Source organism: Dromiciops gliroides, chromosome 1 (assembly GCF_019393635.1).
Source record: "Dromiciops gliroides isolate mDroGli1 chromosome 1, mDroGli1.pri, whole genome shotgun sequence".
In the NCBI taxonomy this organism is placed as follows: Eukaryota; Metazoa; Chordata; class Mammalia; order Microbiotheria; family Microbiotheriidae; genus Dromiciops; species Dromiciops gliroides.
In genome coordinates, this window is record NC_057861.1 from 51,689,831 (window position 1) to 51,708,732 (window position 18,902).

Consider the following 18,902-nt stretch of genomic DNA (forward strand, 5'->3'; position numbering starts at 1 on the left):
TTAAGATGGCTTGTCCTAAAGATGAGAACAAAGCCAGGTGACAAGATAAAACACAAGCATGGTGTGGTACTGTATGAATAATGTAAGGAGTGTTAAAGCTCAGAAGGAACTGAGACTCTCAAAGAAAATGGACAACAAAAAGTGAGTTTGAAGTTATATTGTGGAAAATAATAGCTTGAGCATTTATACAGCGCTTACTCTATGTACCAGACATTGTGTTAAGCACTTTACAATTATTATCTCTTTTGAAAAGAGTTGAATTAAGGGGAAGGGGGTGGGGCAGACCTGCTTTAGTTGATAACAGTTTACTGAGAGGAAAGGCTGCTCTGTGCTTATTTTACCATTGTCTTTTATACCAAGGAGAATGGTATAGAATGGCCTGGTAAGAGAGAATAAAATGACTTGATAATCAAGATGAGTAAGGGCCTAGTACAAGAGCACCTAGCTGCCTTTGATGAGTTCCAGTCATGTGGTCAGATGAAATATATTCAAGGGTCCTGAGCTGGCAATGACAGGTGTCATTGCTGAGCCACTATTAGCATTCCTTAAAAGTCAGTAGAATTGGAAAAGTACTAGAGGAATGGGGCAAGGACAGTGTCCTAATGGAGGCTTCTCGCTATTGGTTAGTGAGCTTGACTGGTTCCTGGCAAAAGTCTAGAACATATTATTTAAAGGAATAGCTAGTGACCATCTCAAAAAGAAAGTGGTGCTCACAAAAAGCCAGCATGTCTTTATCAGGAACAGACCATGATAGACTAGCCTTCCTTTATTGATATGGTTATTGCTCTGGTAGAACAAGCAAATGCTGTTGATAGAATGGACCTAATGTTTTGTTTTCTGTTCTTTAGCAAAGATTTGACCACGTTTTTCATGCTGTTCATGATAGAAATGAGATCTAGATGACAGTACATTTAGGTGGTTTTAGAATTGGTTGAATGTCCAGCATCCAAGGCTTAATGGTACAGTAGATGGAGCGCTGGATCTAGAGTCAGAAAGACCTGAGTTCAAATGTGACCTTAGACACTAGTTGTGTGATCCTGGGCAAGTCACATAACCCTATTTGCCTCAGTTTCTTCATCTGTAAAATGAGCTGGAGAAGGAAATGGAAAACCAGTCAAGTATCTTTGCCAAGAAAACCCTAAATGGGCTGGTGAAGAGTTAGACACAGCTGAAATGACTGAACAAGTGCCCCAGAGTCTTCCATTAGAGTGTTGTAGGGCTCTCTGCTTGGCTTATCAGTTTTATTAATTACTTGGATCAAAGACTATGTGACATGCTTGTCAGATTTTTGCCTCTGTGAATTGGTTTAAGTTTTATAATATTTAATAAGCAAGGACCTTTTGGCTCTAAAAGTTTTGTATCATATATACTGTTAATTTTCAGTGGCTGGGCGTTGGTCTGTAGAGCAGCCATTGGGAAGAAACTGATCTAAATCAATCCTAACACAAGAACATATTCCTAATGAATCGTCGTTGAGAGTCTACTTGAAGATTTCCAGGAATAGGGAAATTGCCCTGTTCAGGATGCAGCCTGTTCTGTTTTATTGCTCTAGTCTTTAGAAATTTTGTCTTTTGGCTGATATATGCCACCCTGTAACTTTTGTCCATTTGTCTTAGTTGTGCATTTATTATCAGTCTTTTTTCTCCTTGCTTCCTGGTTAGTGAGTTTAGTAAAGAGTTGTTGATTCTGACCCTTAATAAACACTGGAACAGCTTAGTTTTAGGACTGTTCTGATCCTGAACTTGAGTGCCTTTGTTTAAGTTTTCAACAATGGGGAGGGCGGGGATGAGGGTTAAGTGACTTGCCCAGGGTCACACAGCTAGTAAGTTCAACATTCATTCATTTTTTGTTTTGTTTTTGTTGTGTTTTTTTTTTTAGTGAGGCAATTGGGGTTAAGTGACTTGCCCAGGGTCCCACAGCTAGTAAGTGTTAAGTGTCTGAGGCCAGATTTGAACTCAGGTACTCCTGACTCCAGGGCCAGTGCTCTATCCACTGCACCATCTAGCTGCCCCTATTCATTTTTGTAAGATTTTGAGTTCCGAATTTTTCTCCCTCCCTTCCTTCCCTCTTCCTCCCCAAGAAGATCACAGTCTGATATAGGTTATATATGTACGATTATGTTAAACATATTTCCACATTAGTCATGTGAAAGAAGAATCAGAACTAAAGGGGAAAACCACAAGAAAGAAAAAAAGTGAAAATATTATGCTTCATTCTGCATTCAGACTCTATAGTTCTTCTGGATGTGGAGAGCATTTTCCATCATGAGTCTTTTGGAATTGTCTTGGATCATTGTATTGCTGAGAAGAGCTAAGTTATTCATAGTTGATCATCACGTAAGATTGCTGTTACTTTGTGCAATGTTCTCTTGGTTCTGCTAATTTCCAACATCAGTTCATGTAAGTCTTTCCAGGTTTTTCTGAAATCCACCTGCTCATCATACAACAGTATTTCATTACATTCATATACCACAGCTTGTTCAGCCATTTCCCAGTTGATTAGCACCCCCTCAATGTCCAAGTCCTTGTCACCACAAAAAGAACTGCTATAAATACTTTTGTATATATGCGTCCTTTTCCCTTTTTTAATGCTCTCTTTGGAATACAGAATACCCAATAGTGGTATTGCTGGGTCAGGGTGTTTTTATGGGAACTGTACCAATGCGATTATTTATTAACCAGGAATGAATAAAGGGCCCAAACTATATTGTTTGCCTTTAGATTTCTGCTTGAATGAGAGAAGCTAAAATGACTAGTAATGTTCCTTTTCTTAGTATGGTTTCTGAGGTCATGCCACTGTTAAGTGTCAGAGGCTGATCAGAACCCAGTGCTGCACCTTAAGTCAGAAGACTGGTTTGAAATCCTGCCTCTGACACTTAGATGTCAGTTGTCTAACTATGGTCTAACTCTTATGATTTTGAATGTTCTCATATGTAAAATGGGAAAGATGAAACCTGTAGTACTTGCAGGGTTGTTGTGAGGCTTAAATGAGATGACATTGTAAAACACTTAACACTGTGAATTTCAGTTATTCATATTTAAAATATTATTTAGTATCCATTTAGCATGCCATGGGGAAAGTGGACTGATTTGCCTTTTGCTCAGTTCTTAGAGTGGTCCTTGCCCAATGGTGCCTGTCCTATCCCCCAATTTCAGGTCAGGTCACCTGAGGGTGAAGTTAACTTCAAGTTAAGCTCGCCCCTTGTTTGCATCATGGTTATTGTTGTTCAGTTGTTTTTCAGTCCTATTCAATTTTCTGTGAGACCCATGGCGCCCCCCCCCCCCATTTAGTATTTTTTTTCTTGGCAAAAGTACTGGAGTGTTTGGCTATTTCTTTCTTCAGCTTGTTTTACAAATGAGGAAACTGAGGTAAACAGGGTTAAGTGACTTGTCCAGGATGTCTGAGGCCAGATTTGAATTTAGGTATTCCTGATTCCAGCTCCAATGTTCTCTCCACTGTGTTACTAGCTACATCATAGTATCAACCCATAAATCATGTTATGTTGTGCACTTTGCTTCAGCGGTCTGAGTTCTTGATTTTCCTTATTTGTAAAATCTTAGTTGCTAGTACAACAAGGGCCAAGGAAAGGACTTGACAAACTCAATTGCAGTGTAAATGAGAGCCATTCAGATTATTTTGAACACAATTACATATCTGCACTTCTTTGTCATAAATTTAAACTTAAAATTTAAGGGTACTATGAGTGCTTGTGTCTTTGGGCTATGGCTCATGTTGTATCCAATGTGATCATATTTTTCTCAATTGCACAGTGTGAGTTAATTACTAGAAAATAGAACGCCAGTAGGGGAGCTTTAGAGACTACCTAGTACAACTCTATCAGTAGGGTTTTAAAAAGAGGGAAAAAAGAAGTGTTGAGTTACTGTGAATGTTTTACCTGATATCTGATACAAAAACTAGAGCCCAGGAGGAGTTCCCATGATCTTCCCATATCCTCCCTATGGGTGTCAGAAACATTGTTGGAGCATGCAGTGACTTAGATAAGACACGTAGTAGAGGATGGCCCCCAGATGGTTTTCCCCCCCCCAGAATTTAGTATCACAAGAATTGGTGACCAGAAATAATTTGGAGGATACATCTGTGCTTCCTTCCTGTTATAGTCATAACACCTCTCCAAGGTTCTAGGAAGATTGAGGATTCTTGTCAGTTCTACCCTCCACAGTTTATCCATCCTAATCTGACTTTCTAGGCTTATTTCACATTCCTTTTGTTGTTGTTTTTGGTGGAGCAGTGAGGGTTAAGTGACTTGCCCAGGGTCACACAGCTAGTATCAAGTGTCTTTGGTCAGATTTGAACTCAGGTCCTCCTGAATCCAGGGCTGGTGATTTATCCACTGCACCACCTAGCTGCCCCTCACATTCCTTTTAAGCCAAACTGGCCTACTTGCTGTTCCCCAAACTCAGTTTTTTGTTTTCTACTTTACCATGCCTTTATACAGGTTGTCTCCCATGCATTACATTCCTTTTTCAACTCTACATCTATTTTTCCTGACCTCTTGGGAGGTCTCATGGACTTCCTTCTCTAAATGCAAAACTTTTCCTTTAACTCCCTAGTTGTTGATGCTTTCTCCTTCCTCAAGTAATCCTTTGCATACTCTGTTTATATGTTGTATCCTATTCCTTTCCCCGCTCCTATAAGATTCTTTTTTTTTTTAAGTGAGGCAATTGGGGTTAAGTGACTTGCCCAGGGTCACACAGCTAGTAAGTGTTAAGTGTCTGATTTGAACTCAGGTACTCCTGACTCCAGGGCCTGTGCTCTATCCACTGTGCCACCTAGCTGCCCCTCCCTATAAGATTCTTGAGGACAGGGACTATTTTCCATTTTAGCTTTGTCTCCCCAGCACAGTGCCTCACATATATTCTACCTCCATGGCATCTCTGTCATCCATTCCCTTCTTATTACTCACACATCCATTACCTTAGTATAGCTCTCATAATGGTCTCCTAAATGGTTTTTAATTAGAGATAGGTAAATGGCACCGTGGATAGATGGCTGGGGCTGGAGTAAGGAAGACCTGAATTCAAATTTGACCTCACACTTAATAGCTGTGTGACTCTGGGCAAGTCATTTAATCTCTTTTAGCCTCAGTTTCCTCAAATGTAAAATGGGGATAATAACAGCACCTCCCTCCAGGAATGTTGTGAGGATCAAATGCAATATATGTAAAGCACTTAGCACAGTGCCTGCCTGACATGTAGTGGAAACTATGTAATTCTTATTACCTTCCCTGCTTCAAGTGTCTCCCTCTCGTAGTCATCCTCCACACAGCTGCAACTGATTTTTCCTTAAGTAGGTCTGACCATACATCAGGTCCCTGTTGCCTCTAGAATAAGTAGAACTTTCTGTGTATGGCCTTAAAGTTCTTCCTGCACTAGTCTAGCCACATGAGTCTTCTTCCTGTCCTCACATATAATGTGGCTCCTTTATGATTTTGCACTGACTGTGCCCTCTGCCAGGAATTCATTCCCTTTTATAGAATACCTTGATTTCTTTAAGACGTAATTTAACCACTACCTTCTATAGAAAGCATTTCTGGCTCCCCCTCCCCCCAATTACTAGTGTTCTCCTTCCTTAAACTACCTGTTATTGATTTTGTATTTTCTATGTTTCTCTGTTGTTTCCTGTGGTAGAATGCACCTTTAGATCAGCATTTTTTTGGTCATATCTCCAGTGCTTAGCACATAGTAGGGACTTAATAAACGCTTATGATGGTCGGATTGGACTTGATGGCTACATTGGAAGGTTGTATAGAAGATCGGTCTTTCTTTACTTGGCCCTAGAGGTCAAAACATGAAGAAATGAGTAGAAATTTCAGAGAAGTAGATATTTTAATGTAAGAGAAAATGTTATTAGAGCTAATACTGAAATGGGCTTGTTTGAGAACATAGTGTGTTAACTGGAGGCCTTTGGGTTGAGCCTGGATGAAGAATTGTTCCACTCTTTTAGTGGTTGCTGCTCAGGCATGCGCTAAACTTTGAGGTCCCTTTAGCTCTGATAATCTAATGCTTTGTAGCCTTGGTGGGTGATAACAATCAAAGAAGGCTCTAAATTTGTACTTTGCTGGGGAAAAACCCTGGAAAACTGTACATATGGAAACATAATGAAAAAGAGGTAGAACGTGTCATTACTGCTTTGTTAAAGATTTGGGGCTTTTTTTGGATGGATGTGATTTGTTAGACAGAACCAAGCTTTCTTAATTAGGCAGTCGAAAGTGGAGATCAGATCTCCTGGGACACACTTTCTAGCAAGTCACTTAACCTCTGTCTGCCTCATTTCCCTCATCTGTAAAATGGGGATGGTGATAACACCTTCCTCCCAGGGCTTTTGTGAAGATTAAAAGACATAATATTTTTAAAGTGTTTAGCACATAGTAGGTGTTGAATAAATTTTCTCTCTCCCTTCCTTCTCTCCCTCTGAAACTTACTGTCTTAGAGAATTGCCTGGGGGAATTAAGCTGCTTGGTGATTTGCCAAAAGTCAGTATGTATCAGACAGGTTTGAACCATATATTTCTGACTGCTAGGCAATCTCTATTCACCATACTCGGGGTATGTGTGTGTATGTGTGTGTATGTGTGTGTGTGTCTGTATACGTACTGTGCTGCTTCCTGCTCAGATTCATTTTTAAAATCAAATGTAAATAGCTGGGATTTTAAATTTTTATTTGGAGATTTGCATATTTTGGTTGTTGTTTAATCTGTTGAGCTCTATTAAAATTTTAAGCAATATACTTTGAGATATGCTAGATACTTAGTCTCTACGGTCAAACTTTTCCAGAGGAGAGGAACCAGACTAGTCAAAAAGGTCTGGACTTCATGGCATATAAGAGTTGGTTAAAGGAACTCAAGAATGTTTGGCTTAGGGCAGCTAAGTGGCACAATGGATTAAGCACCAGCCCTGGATTCAGGAGGACCTGAGTTCAAATCCAACTTCAGACACTTGACTGTTACTAGCTGTGTGACCCTGGGCAAGTCACCCTCATTGTCCCCCCCAAAAGGGGGTGGGGGTGGGGGAGAAATGTTTGTCTCAGAAAAGAAAGCTCAGGGAATACAAGAGAATGGTCTTCAAAATCTTTGGCCCCAGAAAGCAGAACTAGGGAAAAAATACATGACATTGTAAAGGGACAGATTTAGGCTTGACATAAGGGAAGACTTCCTAACAATTAGAGCTTTCCAAGAGTGAAATGGGATGCTATGAGCAGACCAGAGGTTTCCTTTTACTATAGGTCTTCAAGCAAAGTCTTTGGGAGTATTGATGGGTATGTTGCTAAGGGAATTCTTTTCTTCCTCTAGGCTGGACTAGATGGCATCTGAAGTCCCTTCCAGTTTTGAAATTCTGGGATTCTGATTTTGGTTTTCAGCTTTTGTGTTAATTTGTTTTTTAAATATTATAGAAATTTTTATTCCTATATTTTGTTTTCAGGTCACCTTCGTTTCTGAATATATCCCTCCCCTTTCCAGTAAGCCGTTACTTGTAACAAAAAAGGGAAAAAAAGCAGCTTACCTAAACTAACCACATCAACCTGCAGTGTATTCCATACCTGGAATCCCCTATCTTTGTAAGGAAGGGAGGTTTTGCATTGTTATCAAAGGTAATATTAAATGCATGCTATTTGCAGAGCACCATGAGGGACACAATTATAATGTCCAGCTCCTGCCTTTAAGAAGCTAGACTTCTGGGTGGCAGGAATGTGCAAGTAGCACATAAAGTTAAAGAGTAATAAAATAAAAGTGCCTACTTTGCGCCAGATACTGTATCAGGTACCAGGAATATAAAACCAAAACTGTCCCTACCTTCTAGTTCAAAGCTTCTTAAACAGTGGATTGTGACCCCATATGGGGTCACATAATTGAGTGTGGGTGTCGAAAAAAATTTGACAGCAATGAAAGGTTATGTATACCTATTTTATATACCTATATACCCCTGGGTTGCATAAACATTTTTCAGGCCAAAATGGAATTTTTGAAAGTGTTATTGATGTGTTTTTAATTAAACTCACGTACAAATAGACTACTCCACACATAAATGTAAAATACAATCTTAATAAAGGAATGGGAGACACTAGGTAAAACCTGAAGGGAATGAGGAAAGGCACTGCTGAAGAGGCAGCATTTGAACCATGACACCCTGAAGGGGAGCCAGGCTTGACAAGAAGCTGAGTCAAGGAACAGGGAGAGAAGTGCTTGTACAAAGACCTTCTGGAAAGACTAATTAGCGTGCGAGGGGAAACGATATATAATCAGCCTGGAAAGATGTAGAAAGGCTAAAGATCATGGAGTTTTTATTTTTTCCTAGGAGTTGGTAGTTTATCCCAGAGGCCCTTGGGAGCCACTGAAGCTTTTTGAGTAGGGGTTTGATATGATATGATCAGACCTGGTAATAATAGGTTGGCAACCAATAACCTCTTCTAACATTCCCACTCTTGAGTTTCTCCCTATCTACTCACTGCTTCCCTGGTGCCTACAAATATGTCTGTGTATCCTTCATTAAAAAACCTTTACTTCAGACCATGTGTTAGGAAGAAATTATATATCTGGCAGAGCAAGGCACATTAAACCCTTTACTTTGAATTAATTTTGCCCCTCAGTTGAGGACATTTTTTTGGTAAGCATTTTGGTTGAGGCTCATGAGCTATGATTTTAGAAGATACAGATCCTCCAGAAAACTACAAATCTGGCAGAGCTATTCACTGGGGACCCCATACTGTCACATGGGGGTGCCCCTCAGACACTGACAATGATTTACAAAATGTTCAGTGTAAGAATTGAAAGAATCTTCTGGTTTATGTCTTTTGATAATTAGATAATTCTGTTGAAAATGAACTTTAGGTTTGTATCAAATTCATTGTTGAGAGCTCAATAAAATGATGTTTTGCTTTAAAAAAAAACAAAACAACCCAAAACCCCTCACTTCATCTGTCCATCCCTGCTGGTTATCATCCCCTATTTCTCCCTCTTTTATGGCTAATCTCCTTGAGAAGGCAGCCTACAATAGATGCCTTTACTTCCTTTCCTCTCATTTTACTCTTAACTCAAAAGTCTACCTTCTGACCTTATCATTCAACAGAAACTGCTCTCTTCAGAGTTACCTACTATGATCTCTTTTTCTTTTCTTTTCTTTTTTTTTTTTTGATGAGGCAATTGGGGTTAAGTGACTTGCCTAGGGTCACACAGCTAGTAAGTGTTAAGTGTCTGAGGCCGGATTTGAACTCAGGTCCTCCTGACTCCAGGGCCGGTGCTCTATCCACTGCGCCACCTAGTTGCCTCTACTATGATCTCTTATTTGCCAGATCTAAAGGCCTTTTCTCAGTCCTCCTTCTTGACCTCTGAGGCAAGTAGCAGCTATGAGTGTGCCTAGGAACACTGAGCTAGTGTCTCCAGTCTAGATTTGAACTCAGGTCTCAGTGCTTTGGCCACTGAGCCACCTAGTTGGCTCCGGGTAGTTCCAGGACACTGTATCTCCCAACTCTTGGTGTTTTTACTGGCCGTCTCCCATGCTTCGAATGCTCTGCCTCCTGGATTCTCTGGCTGCCCTCAAACCTCACTAAAATCTCACCTTCTATAAGAAACTTTTCCTCATTCCTTGTAATTTTAGTGTCTTCCAATTGTTGATTATTCCAGTTTCTCCTCTTCATAACTTAATTGCATGTCATCTCCCCTATTTATCTGTGAGCATCTTGATAACGGGGCTGTCTTTTACTTTTCTGTGTAACTCTAGGCTTGCTTAGCACAGTGCCTGGAAGTAAGTGGCAGGTAATTAATGTTTATTGACTGACTGACTGGGGAGTGACTTTTCGAAGGAAAGTCCTTCCTTTCCTTAATGGAGGCAGGGAAACCAATTAGGAGGCTGTTACTGTAGATCCCATGAGAGATAGTTGGGATCTGCCTGAATTAGAGATAGAAAAGGGGACAGATGCAAGATACAAGGAAGGGGGGAAGGGAAGAGGGGATTGGAAGAATAGTATAGTGTCCTTGACAGAAATGTAGGAATTAAGCTTTCAGAGGAAAGGAAGGTTCAGTTTTGAACACATGGAGTTTGGGGTGGCTATAGGATATCAAATTAGAGCTACAGAAGGAGAGCCCAGGAGTGATGTGCAAGCTGCAAATGTAGGTTGTGGAGCTGTCATAATTGAGCCCATAGGACATGATGAGAGCTGTGTAGAGAAGAGAGAGTGTCTAGGACAGAGGCCTGAGGTACCCCTGGTGCATGGAGGATGAGCTGGGAAAGGAGATTGAGAAGGGTTAGTGAGACAGGACATGAAAACTCAGGGAAGAGAGTATTCATTAAGAATATGTGATCTGGGGACAGCTAGGTGACACAGTGGATAGAGCACTAGCCCTGGATTCAGAAGGACCTAAGTTCAAATCCGGCATCAGACACTTAACACTTACTAGCTGTGTGACCCTGGGCAAGGCACTTAACCCTCATTGCCCCACAAAAATAAATTTTTTTTAAAAGTTATATTCAGGAGTAGAGAGATAGTAATAGTCTTCCTCCATTGTTTAACTCTAACTTTAACAGGTAGAATCTTTCTCTGTGACATTTGGGTTCCGAGCACATTTTATGTGTGACTGAGGGAGGTGAAGGTTGGGGTCATTAGTAGAAGGTGTATGTTTATAGGATTGGAGAACAAGGAGGGAAGGGAGCATGGGCATCATGTTGGATAATGGAGATGAAAAATTCTGAGGGTCTCTAAGAAACTGATCATTACTCAGGGATCTGAGCCTAGCCTTCCTTCCATTAATGCAGATAATTGAAAACTGACTGGACCTTTTACACAGGTCATTTCATTTGTCTTCCCAGTAATCTTGAGAAATGCTAGCTATTAATATGTAGTTTAATTCAGTAATCATATTTTAGCTCATATATCCCTGGCACTATGCTGGGAACTGGAGATATGAAGATGAAAAATGATGTATCTTCAGGAGTCTGGGAGAGGAGCTGAGCATGTGTACAAAAATCTGTATATACACTATAAGGTAGAATGTAAATGAATCTAAGGAGAGGTCACTGTCAGCTGGAATCATCAGGAAAGGCTTCGTGAGAAAGTGTAGAAGCTGAATCGGGGCTATAAGGGAAAAAATTTCAGTAGATGGAGATGAGAAGTCATTGAAGATGAACTGTGGTTAGTAGAGGAGCCTCAGTAAGCAATTATTAAACACTGTGTGCCAGGCACTGACAGGTGTTGACAATACAAGAGGGGGAAAAAATCAAGTAGTCCCTGCCCTTAAAGAGTTTACATTCTATTAGCAGAATCAGCATGTAAATGTCAGTATCTACAAAGTACATGCAGAAAGAGATTGGAAAACTGTTCATCTAGTTCATCTATTTTAACTGAAGGGGGTAGGGGTTGGAAACAGGTAGACAGTCAAGTTGGTCTTAGATTGTAGATGTCTGGGTAATGTGTTTATATTGTATTCTATAAGTAGTGAGAGCCCCTGAAGGTTTGGGGGAGTTGGGGCAGAAACAAGATCTCATCAGACCAGTGCTCCAGGAAGATTATCTTGGCAACTGTGTGTGGGGGATTGTTTGGAGAGGGGAGAGAATGGAGGCCAGTGTTCCCAGCAAGGAGAGGGAAAGGACCTAAATCAGAGTGAGCCCTTTTATGGAGGAAGAATTCACAGGATTTGGCCACTCTTCCCACTTCTGTTTCCCCCAACCCAAATCCAAAGACTAGAAATGTAAAGTTTAGGTGAATGGGAGAATGGTGGTATTGAGTAGGGTGAGAAACTGAGACATAGTTAAAGTAATTTGGCCCAAGGAAGTCAGTCCATCAGCAAACATTTATTAAACACATACTATGTGCCAGGCACTTTGCTAAGTTTTGGAAATGCAAATACCAGTAGAAAGACATCTTGCCTTCAAAGAGCTTATATTCTAAAGGGAAAACCAACACATGAAGAAAACTGAAAGGGGATTGGAGAAATGGAGGTACCTAACATGGCTTGCAGAGAAATTAAGCCAGCGCTGGCTTGAGTGCTCTCCTTAAATGGAAGTTCTGGGAGAGGGACCATCCAATCTTGGGCGAAAGGTCAGAGGAGCAGCAAGTTCTCCCAGTGTGTGAATTTTAGGGCTGGTGTAGGCTTCAGGATGAAGAGCTGGGGCATAGTAAAGGAAATCCAGAGGCTGTCCTGTGAGGAATGAACCTTTAGCGAGTTGTGGAGGAAGGTTTTCTTGCATTCAATCGGTTTTCTTTATGCTATGCCTCTTAATACATTTGAGGTGGGTAAATATCTGGTTGAAGATGAAGGATATGCTATGGATGTTCAAGCAAAGAATAGGGAGGGTGTATTTGGTGCAGGGTTTTGCACATGGTTTGAATGGTTAACTAAAGCAATGATTAAATAAATCTGTGGTCTCTGCAATATCAGGACTCCTATTGGTGAAAAGCATAACCCCTATGTGCCTTCTTTTTTTTTTGGTGAGGCAGTTGGGGTTAAGTGACTTGCCTGGGGTCACTCAGCTAGTAAGGGTAAAGGGTCTGAGGCTGGATTTGAATTCAGGTCCTCCTGAATCCAGGGCCGGTGCTCTATCCACTGCCCCACCTAGCTGCCCCACCTTTGTGCCTTCTTAACCTAATTAATCTTGTCCTCATCTTCCCAGGAGTCTTCTATAGACCATCAACATTGTGTTCCGGAGGTCTTTTTCTACATCTTAACAGGCAGTGCCATTCAAGGTGTCATCTTTTCTCTTGCTCTCATTACATTACCTCAGCCTCCTTTTGCAATCTTAAATTTTCTTAATGCTATCTTTTATACCACATAGTTGAATATCATTGACAGTGTGTATACAACCTGCTTCTACTTACAGTGAGTCAGTCATAATTTTGATTCTTTAAAGCATATGTTCCATGATTTGCAGCATGATGGCATCTCTGGAACAATAGTGTGTTAGAGATGAACTTGGGATTGTTGAAAATGCTACACGATTTCCCACTCCCTTCATTTATCATTTAGTCTATGGTACCTGCCAAATGTATGAAGTACTCAGGGATCAACAGAGTAGTGTCATAATATGGACAGTAGGTCCTTTTACATTTTGTTTTTCCCATGTGAATAGTTAAATCAGTTTCTTGAGTGGTCATGCCTCTTGGTTCAAGTGGATTGTTGTAGGACTTACTTCAGTCAGTAAAATGTCATACATGAACAGGATGATCTGGAATTCCCTTTTCTACTTGGGCTGTGCACAAGACACTCTTCATTACGCTTCAGCAAAATTTGTAAGGTTGTTTTTGTTCAGTCATGTCTGACTACATGCATGACTCTATGGACTTTGGGGCAAAGACACTGGACAGTTTATCATTTCCTTCTTCAGTGTGTCCTCGTTTTACAAATGTCATGATTTGGAATGACGCCACCTGCTGGAGACTTACTGTAGAAAAACTCCACCATGAAGTGAAGGTCTTTGAGGGCAAGACCAGGAGTCTTTTCTTTGGCGTCAGGAAGTGACATTTGCTTGTGGGAGGAAGAAGGGGGGAGCCTGGTGCTCTGACTGGGGCTTTTTCCTGGGGACTCTAGCGGAGAGTGGAGTGAGAAATGCACTCTCCCTTTAATAGATAGATGAATGTAGGCCCTTCTTTCTCTCTTTACCAAATTCTTATTCTCCTTAATAAATGCTTAAAAGTCTAACTCTTTTTAAAAAAAGTCTTAACTCTTGCTAAAGCTAGATGTTTTAGACAGACTAGCTAGAATTTTAGCCCTTAACACAAATGAGGAACTGAGGCAAATAGGGGTTACGTCACTTGCCCAGGACCACACGAATGGTCTGAGGCCCCATTTGAACTCGGATCTTCCTGACTCTAGGCTTGGCGCTCTATTCACTTTGCCACCTTGCTGTCCCAAAACAATTTGTTGAGTTGTATCATTCGTGTCCAATTCTTCATGACCCCATTTGGGGTTTTCTTGGCAAAGATACTAGAGTGGTTTGCCATTTCCTTCTCCGGCTCATTTTACAGATGAGGAAACTATAGGTGAAGTGACTTGCCGGGGTCACACAGCTGGTATCTGAGACCACATTTGAACTCTGGTTTTCCTGACTCCAGGCCCAGCATTTCTATCCAGCCACCTGGCTGCCCCTTGAATTGTCAGTTACAGAGCCCCAAATCTAGAGTAAAGACAACTTCTGTTTTAAATCCTGCCTCTTCAGTTTACTAGCTTTGTGACTTGGAAAAGCACCTAACCTGTCTGGGCCTTGTTTCCTTATTTGTGGAACAAGGATATTGGACTAGATGACTCTCCTATGCTTTATGCACACACATACATACATGACCTCCTTTTGAGAACTGCAGGCACCACAGGAAAAGTCCAAGTTAAATTGTTCCTTCATATCGTACATCAAAATGGAATTCACTTGATAAGAAAGAAGTTTATATGCTAGCTCCCACAGAAAGTCTGAAAAACATATTCAGTTCTTCTTGACTTGTATTATTATAAATTTCATAAGGGCACGTTTCCCACACACTTCTAAGGGTTCTAATCTGACAGTTCCATGAATTTTGTTGGGAAAATTGTGTTATATGGAGACAACGACTTGTCCCCTTGCATTTGCATTTCTAAGTGCCTAGTAGATTCCCAGGCCCACTGTTCTTAAATGATTAGGATCAGATAAGCAGGTGTCAGAGTGGGGGAAGACAGTAGTTATGAACAAGTACCCAGAGTAAGACTCTAATTTGTCCTCAACATTTATTATCAGCATGGTAGAGTAGAGCACTAGGCTGGAAGTCAGAAAACCTAGGTTTGAGTCTTATCTCTGCCACTATCTTTGTGACTTTGGACCTTAGATCTCCCTCCTTGGGGGCTCAGGTTCCCCATCTGTAAAGCCAGACTGATACTTTGCCTCTGAGTTTTAAGGATCAAATGAGATGATTAAGTGCTTTGTAAACTATAAACGGAACTATATGAATGTTAGGTGCTTTAGTATCATCGTGTTTCATATTTTTCAAAATGCCTCTAGATCTATTGTTGGAGTTGAAAGTTCCAGTAGTCACTGTAGATGGGACAAATATTTTTCAATTCCTGTTTTATAAATGAGGAAGTAGAGCCACAGAAAGTTTGACGTGCTTTAAGTTTTGGTGAGGCTAGAACTGTAGACTCTGCCCAGTTTGATACCAGATCCACCATTTTGGCTGCACCATGCTGTCTTAGTCTGTTGCTGCTTGACTACAGAAGAGAATGTGAACTTTGTGTCAAAGAGAGGAGACATAATTAGAGATTGCTGGTTTCAATTAAGTTGGAGATTTTGATTTAGTTATAAAGAAAGATTGAGAGTCATGGTAGAGAGGGTGGGTGGAGGTGAGCATTTTTAATAAGATGATTCATAACATGGGGTGAATGTATTAAAGATATTCCTGTTCTTGTGTGATGCAATCTAATTAGTGCTGTTCTCATTCTTGATCTTATTGTAAATGCCATTTGAAACTTTATAGATTTGTTTGTACAATCAGCTTCATAAGATGTTGGTAACATAGGGGCAGCTAGGTGTTGTAGTGGCTATAGCACCAGCCCTGGATTCAGGGGTACCTGAGTTCAAATCTGGCCTCAGACACTTGACACTTAACTAGCTGTGTGACCCTGGGCAAGTCACTTAACCCTCATTGCCCTGCCCCCCCCCCCCAAAAAAAAAGATCTTGGTAACATAACATACAAGTATTAGTATGGTTTCAAGAAACAAAATCAAAGTGCCTTTTGTGGTGTTCTTGAGGTAAAGTACTCTGATAATATGTAACTTAGTCCTTAATCCTTAGTAATTTGTTTAGCTGGTTATGTGTACTTAGAACATCTTGATGTTAATGGATTTTTGAGAGGTAATTTGAGTATGCTCTGTGCAGTGTGCTCTTTGCTTAGGATCTTGGGGAGAAGAAAATGAGTAAGAAAAGGTCCTTCCCTCTAAAATGTGTAAAGGGCAATCTGATACAAACACCACATAGTACATTTTAGTTTGTATTAAATATATGAGAGAAGTATAAAGAGTTGGGATTGTTTGAATTGGGGGAATTAGAGAAAGTTTAATGGAAGACAGAGCATCTCAAAGGGTGACTAGTATTTCAAAAGAAAGGGGTGAAGGAGACATTCCAAGACTGGGTGTGTGAGTAGGCACAGAGGTAGGAAGTGTACTGGGGCAAACGATTTAAATGGAGTGGTTAATTGAGTTTGGATGAAGAAGGGCAAAGCCAAGGATACCTCCTCTATTGTCAGCCTAAGGAGTTTGAACTTTATTTGGTAGAGAACAGAAAATCATTGAAAGGTTAGCAATAGAAGTATATCCATCTCAAAGTCTTTGTACCTTTTTTAGCTGAGGTTCTTTAAAAATAAGACCAAGAACAGATTGAAAGAATGATATGGAGGGAGGCTTCACCTAATATGCAGTTGTAAAATCTTTTTTCCCATATTTGTAGTATGTAACATTTAAATGCCTGTATTTTAATGGCTAACCAAATTTTGAAAAGCAACCTGCATCTATGGAAAATAATCAATTATTTTCCCTGTTCTTTTTCCACATGCTCAAGTGATAATTGCAAGAATGTAGGGTGGGTTTTTTTAAGCCAATTTTATTTCTGCTTCTTAATCACATAACCTTAGTTTTTTTTTTCCTTTGAAACAGTCATATGCTGTGGAAATAATTATGATATCCAAATAGAAGTAGATGTGGAAAATGAGTAATAAATATTAAGTTCAATAGACTTACTACTGAAAATAATATATGAAAACTGACAATGTAGTATTTTTTCAAGGCCAAATAGTTCTAAAACTTAACATGGAAATTGAGCTGACTTTTCTTCCTCCTTTTGGAAAGACAATGTACTGTGCAGTTATTCAAAAACCTCTTTTAGAATAAGGTGTATTAACTTTTGGTCATAACTTTTCAACTGATTTTTTGACTTAGGTTAACGGACCTGAAGGTATCCTGCAGAACGGAGCTGTAGATGACAGTGTCGCTAAAACTAGCCAACTGTTGGCTGAATTGAATTTTGAAGAGGATGAAGAAGATACTTACTATACAAAGGATCTCCCTGTACATGCTTGCAGGTAAAAAAGCTTCTGTTCCAGACCCTGTAGCAATGACACCACCAAATATTGGCATTTCCCCTAATTTTAAGAGAAGACTGTGGTGAGGTGTTTCCCCAGGTGCTACTTTCTGTTCAGACCCTGAATTAAAACGTTGGACTGTGACATTGCTTCTGTTATATATGGCCCCATCCCTAGGGTACTTGCAAGCTTATTGGCTTTGTACTTCAGACATTAAGGAGGTGGAAGGAAAAGACACTGCCACTAGCTACCAACTGCCTGGAGTTCACACCAGCCTGAGAATGTTCATACAATAAAGAGATGGAATATCCCTGCATACTTCCAGACAGAGCTTAGGCCGCCCTTTCTGTGACTTCTTTTCCCCATCAGGGTTTCCTTTAATGTTTATTTTAACCTGCTTTCACTTGTGAAAATCTGGATTGATGGATAAAATCAGAGGTGATTTTTTTTCCCTAAATGGCTTGTCATAGAAAATGTTGAAAATGATGAGCTTTCCTAATGGATTCAAGAGGGATTTGGTTTACATGAATTTTCAGAATCTTTTGAGTTGTATTAACATGCATATGCATATGCATTTTTTAAAAGCCATAGCATGTCAGATCTATAAGAGACTTTAGAATTGAGAGTGTCAGCCACAAGAGGGCTTTTGATTATGTAGTTCCACCCTATAATTTTACAAGAAATTAGGACACAGAAATGTGAACTACCCAAGATCATGCAACTAGTCATTGTCTGGGCCATAATTAAAATCAGCCCACCAACAAGCACTTATTAAGGACTTATCATAAACCAAACTGTTCTAGTCCTGGAAATACAAAGAAAAAGCCCCAAACAGTCCCTCCCCTCAAAGAGCATACATTCTAATGGGAGAGACATCCTATTCAGTCAACATAAGAGATACACAGTCTATTAACAGTAAAAAAACAGGTTTGGTTTGCTGAATGCTTTGTTATCTCATCTGATCCTCACAGCAACCTTAGGAAGTAGGTGCTATTGTTATCACTATTTTAGAGAGGAAACTGAGGAACAGAGAGGCAGAGTTGCTTCCCCAGTGTGTTTGAACTCAGGTCTTACTCAAAGCAGCTACCTCATTGTTTAGTATTGGGCCTAGAATAATCTCGGTCTTCTCAGTCCAATTTGATTTCTGAAGGACAGGCTTCGTGGAGACCTGGCTTGGGAGCCAAGAATACTTCAGTGCAAGCACTGCCTTTGCCACGTATTGGCTTCATAACCCTTGGCAAGTCGTCAGCCACTCAGTGTTCTAAGGAAGGTCTCAGAGACTTAAAAGTTGTATAGAAGGTGCTGAGCCAATGTCAGTGGTGGAATTTTTCTCATCATTGAGGATTTTACCTCATTCCATTGCCTATGCCAGTGAAATCATAGAGCCAGTCCCTATGTTATGCTGCCGGTACTAGAATGTATTATCTCTCTTCTTCAAATTGAAGATTTGTTACCTATTTACTAAGTTATAAAGGGTGAAACTTAAAGAAAAATGATCATAACTATAGCCTTGGATATTAGGCTTTCATTGCTTAGAATTGAGGGGGATATCTATTTGCCAAAGTGAATTTAGAAGACACAGTAATGGCTTAACTGGCATCCACCCACAATTCTGTCAAACTCAGTAAAAAGTGGTTTTAACTCAAATTGTTTCCCATTACAGAGTAATTCCTTACAATCCTCCTAATATTTCTGTCTTAAATTTTCAGGATTTAAGGCTCTGTGGTTAATGAATTTAATTTTGTTCCTGGGATTATCTTACTGGAAGTTGCTTGGTGAAAAACTTTAAAGGATATAAAAATAAAGATTTTTACATTATGCTAAATTAAAAACAGATAACAAACCTTCCAACTTTTTAAACT

At 40.1% G+C, this 18,902-nt stretch overlaps 1 protein-coding gene across 2 annotated transcripts in view; it reads left to right on the forward strand.

The window, feature by feature from the left end:
* Positions 1-18,902, forward strand: part of UPF1 (UPF1 RNA helicase and ATPase) — a 64,051-nt gene that overhangs the window by 10,041 nt on the left and 35,108 nt on the right. For both annotated transcript variants that reach the window (XM_043976474.1, XM_043976481.1), the window contains exon 2: positions 16,898-17,040. In XM_043976474.1, coding sequence (XP_043832409.1) covers positions 16,898-17,040 — 143 coding nt within the window. The remainder of the gene's footprint in view (positions 1-16,897; positions 17,041-18,902) is intronic.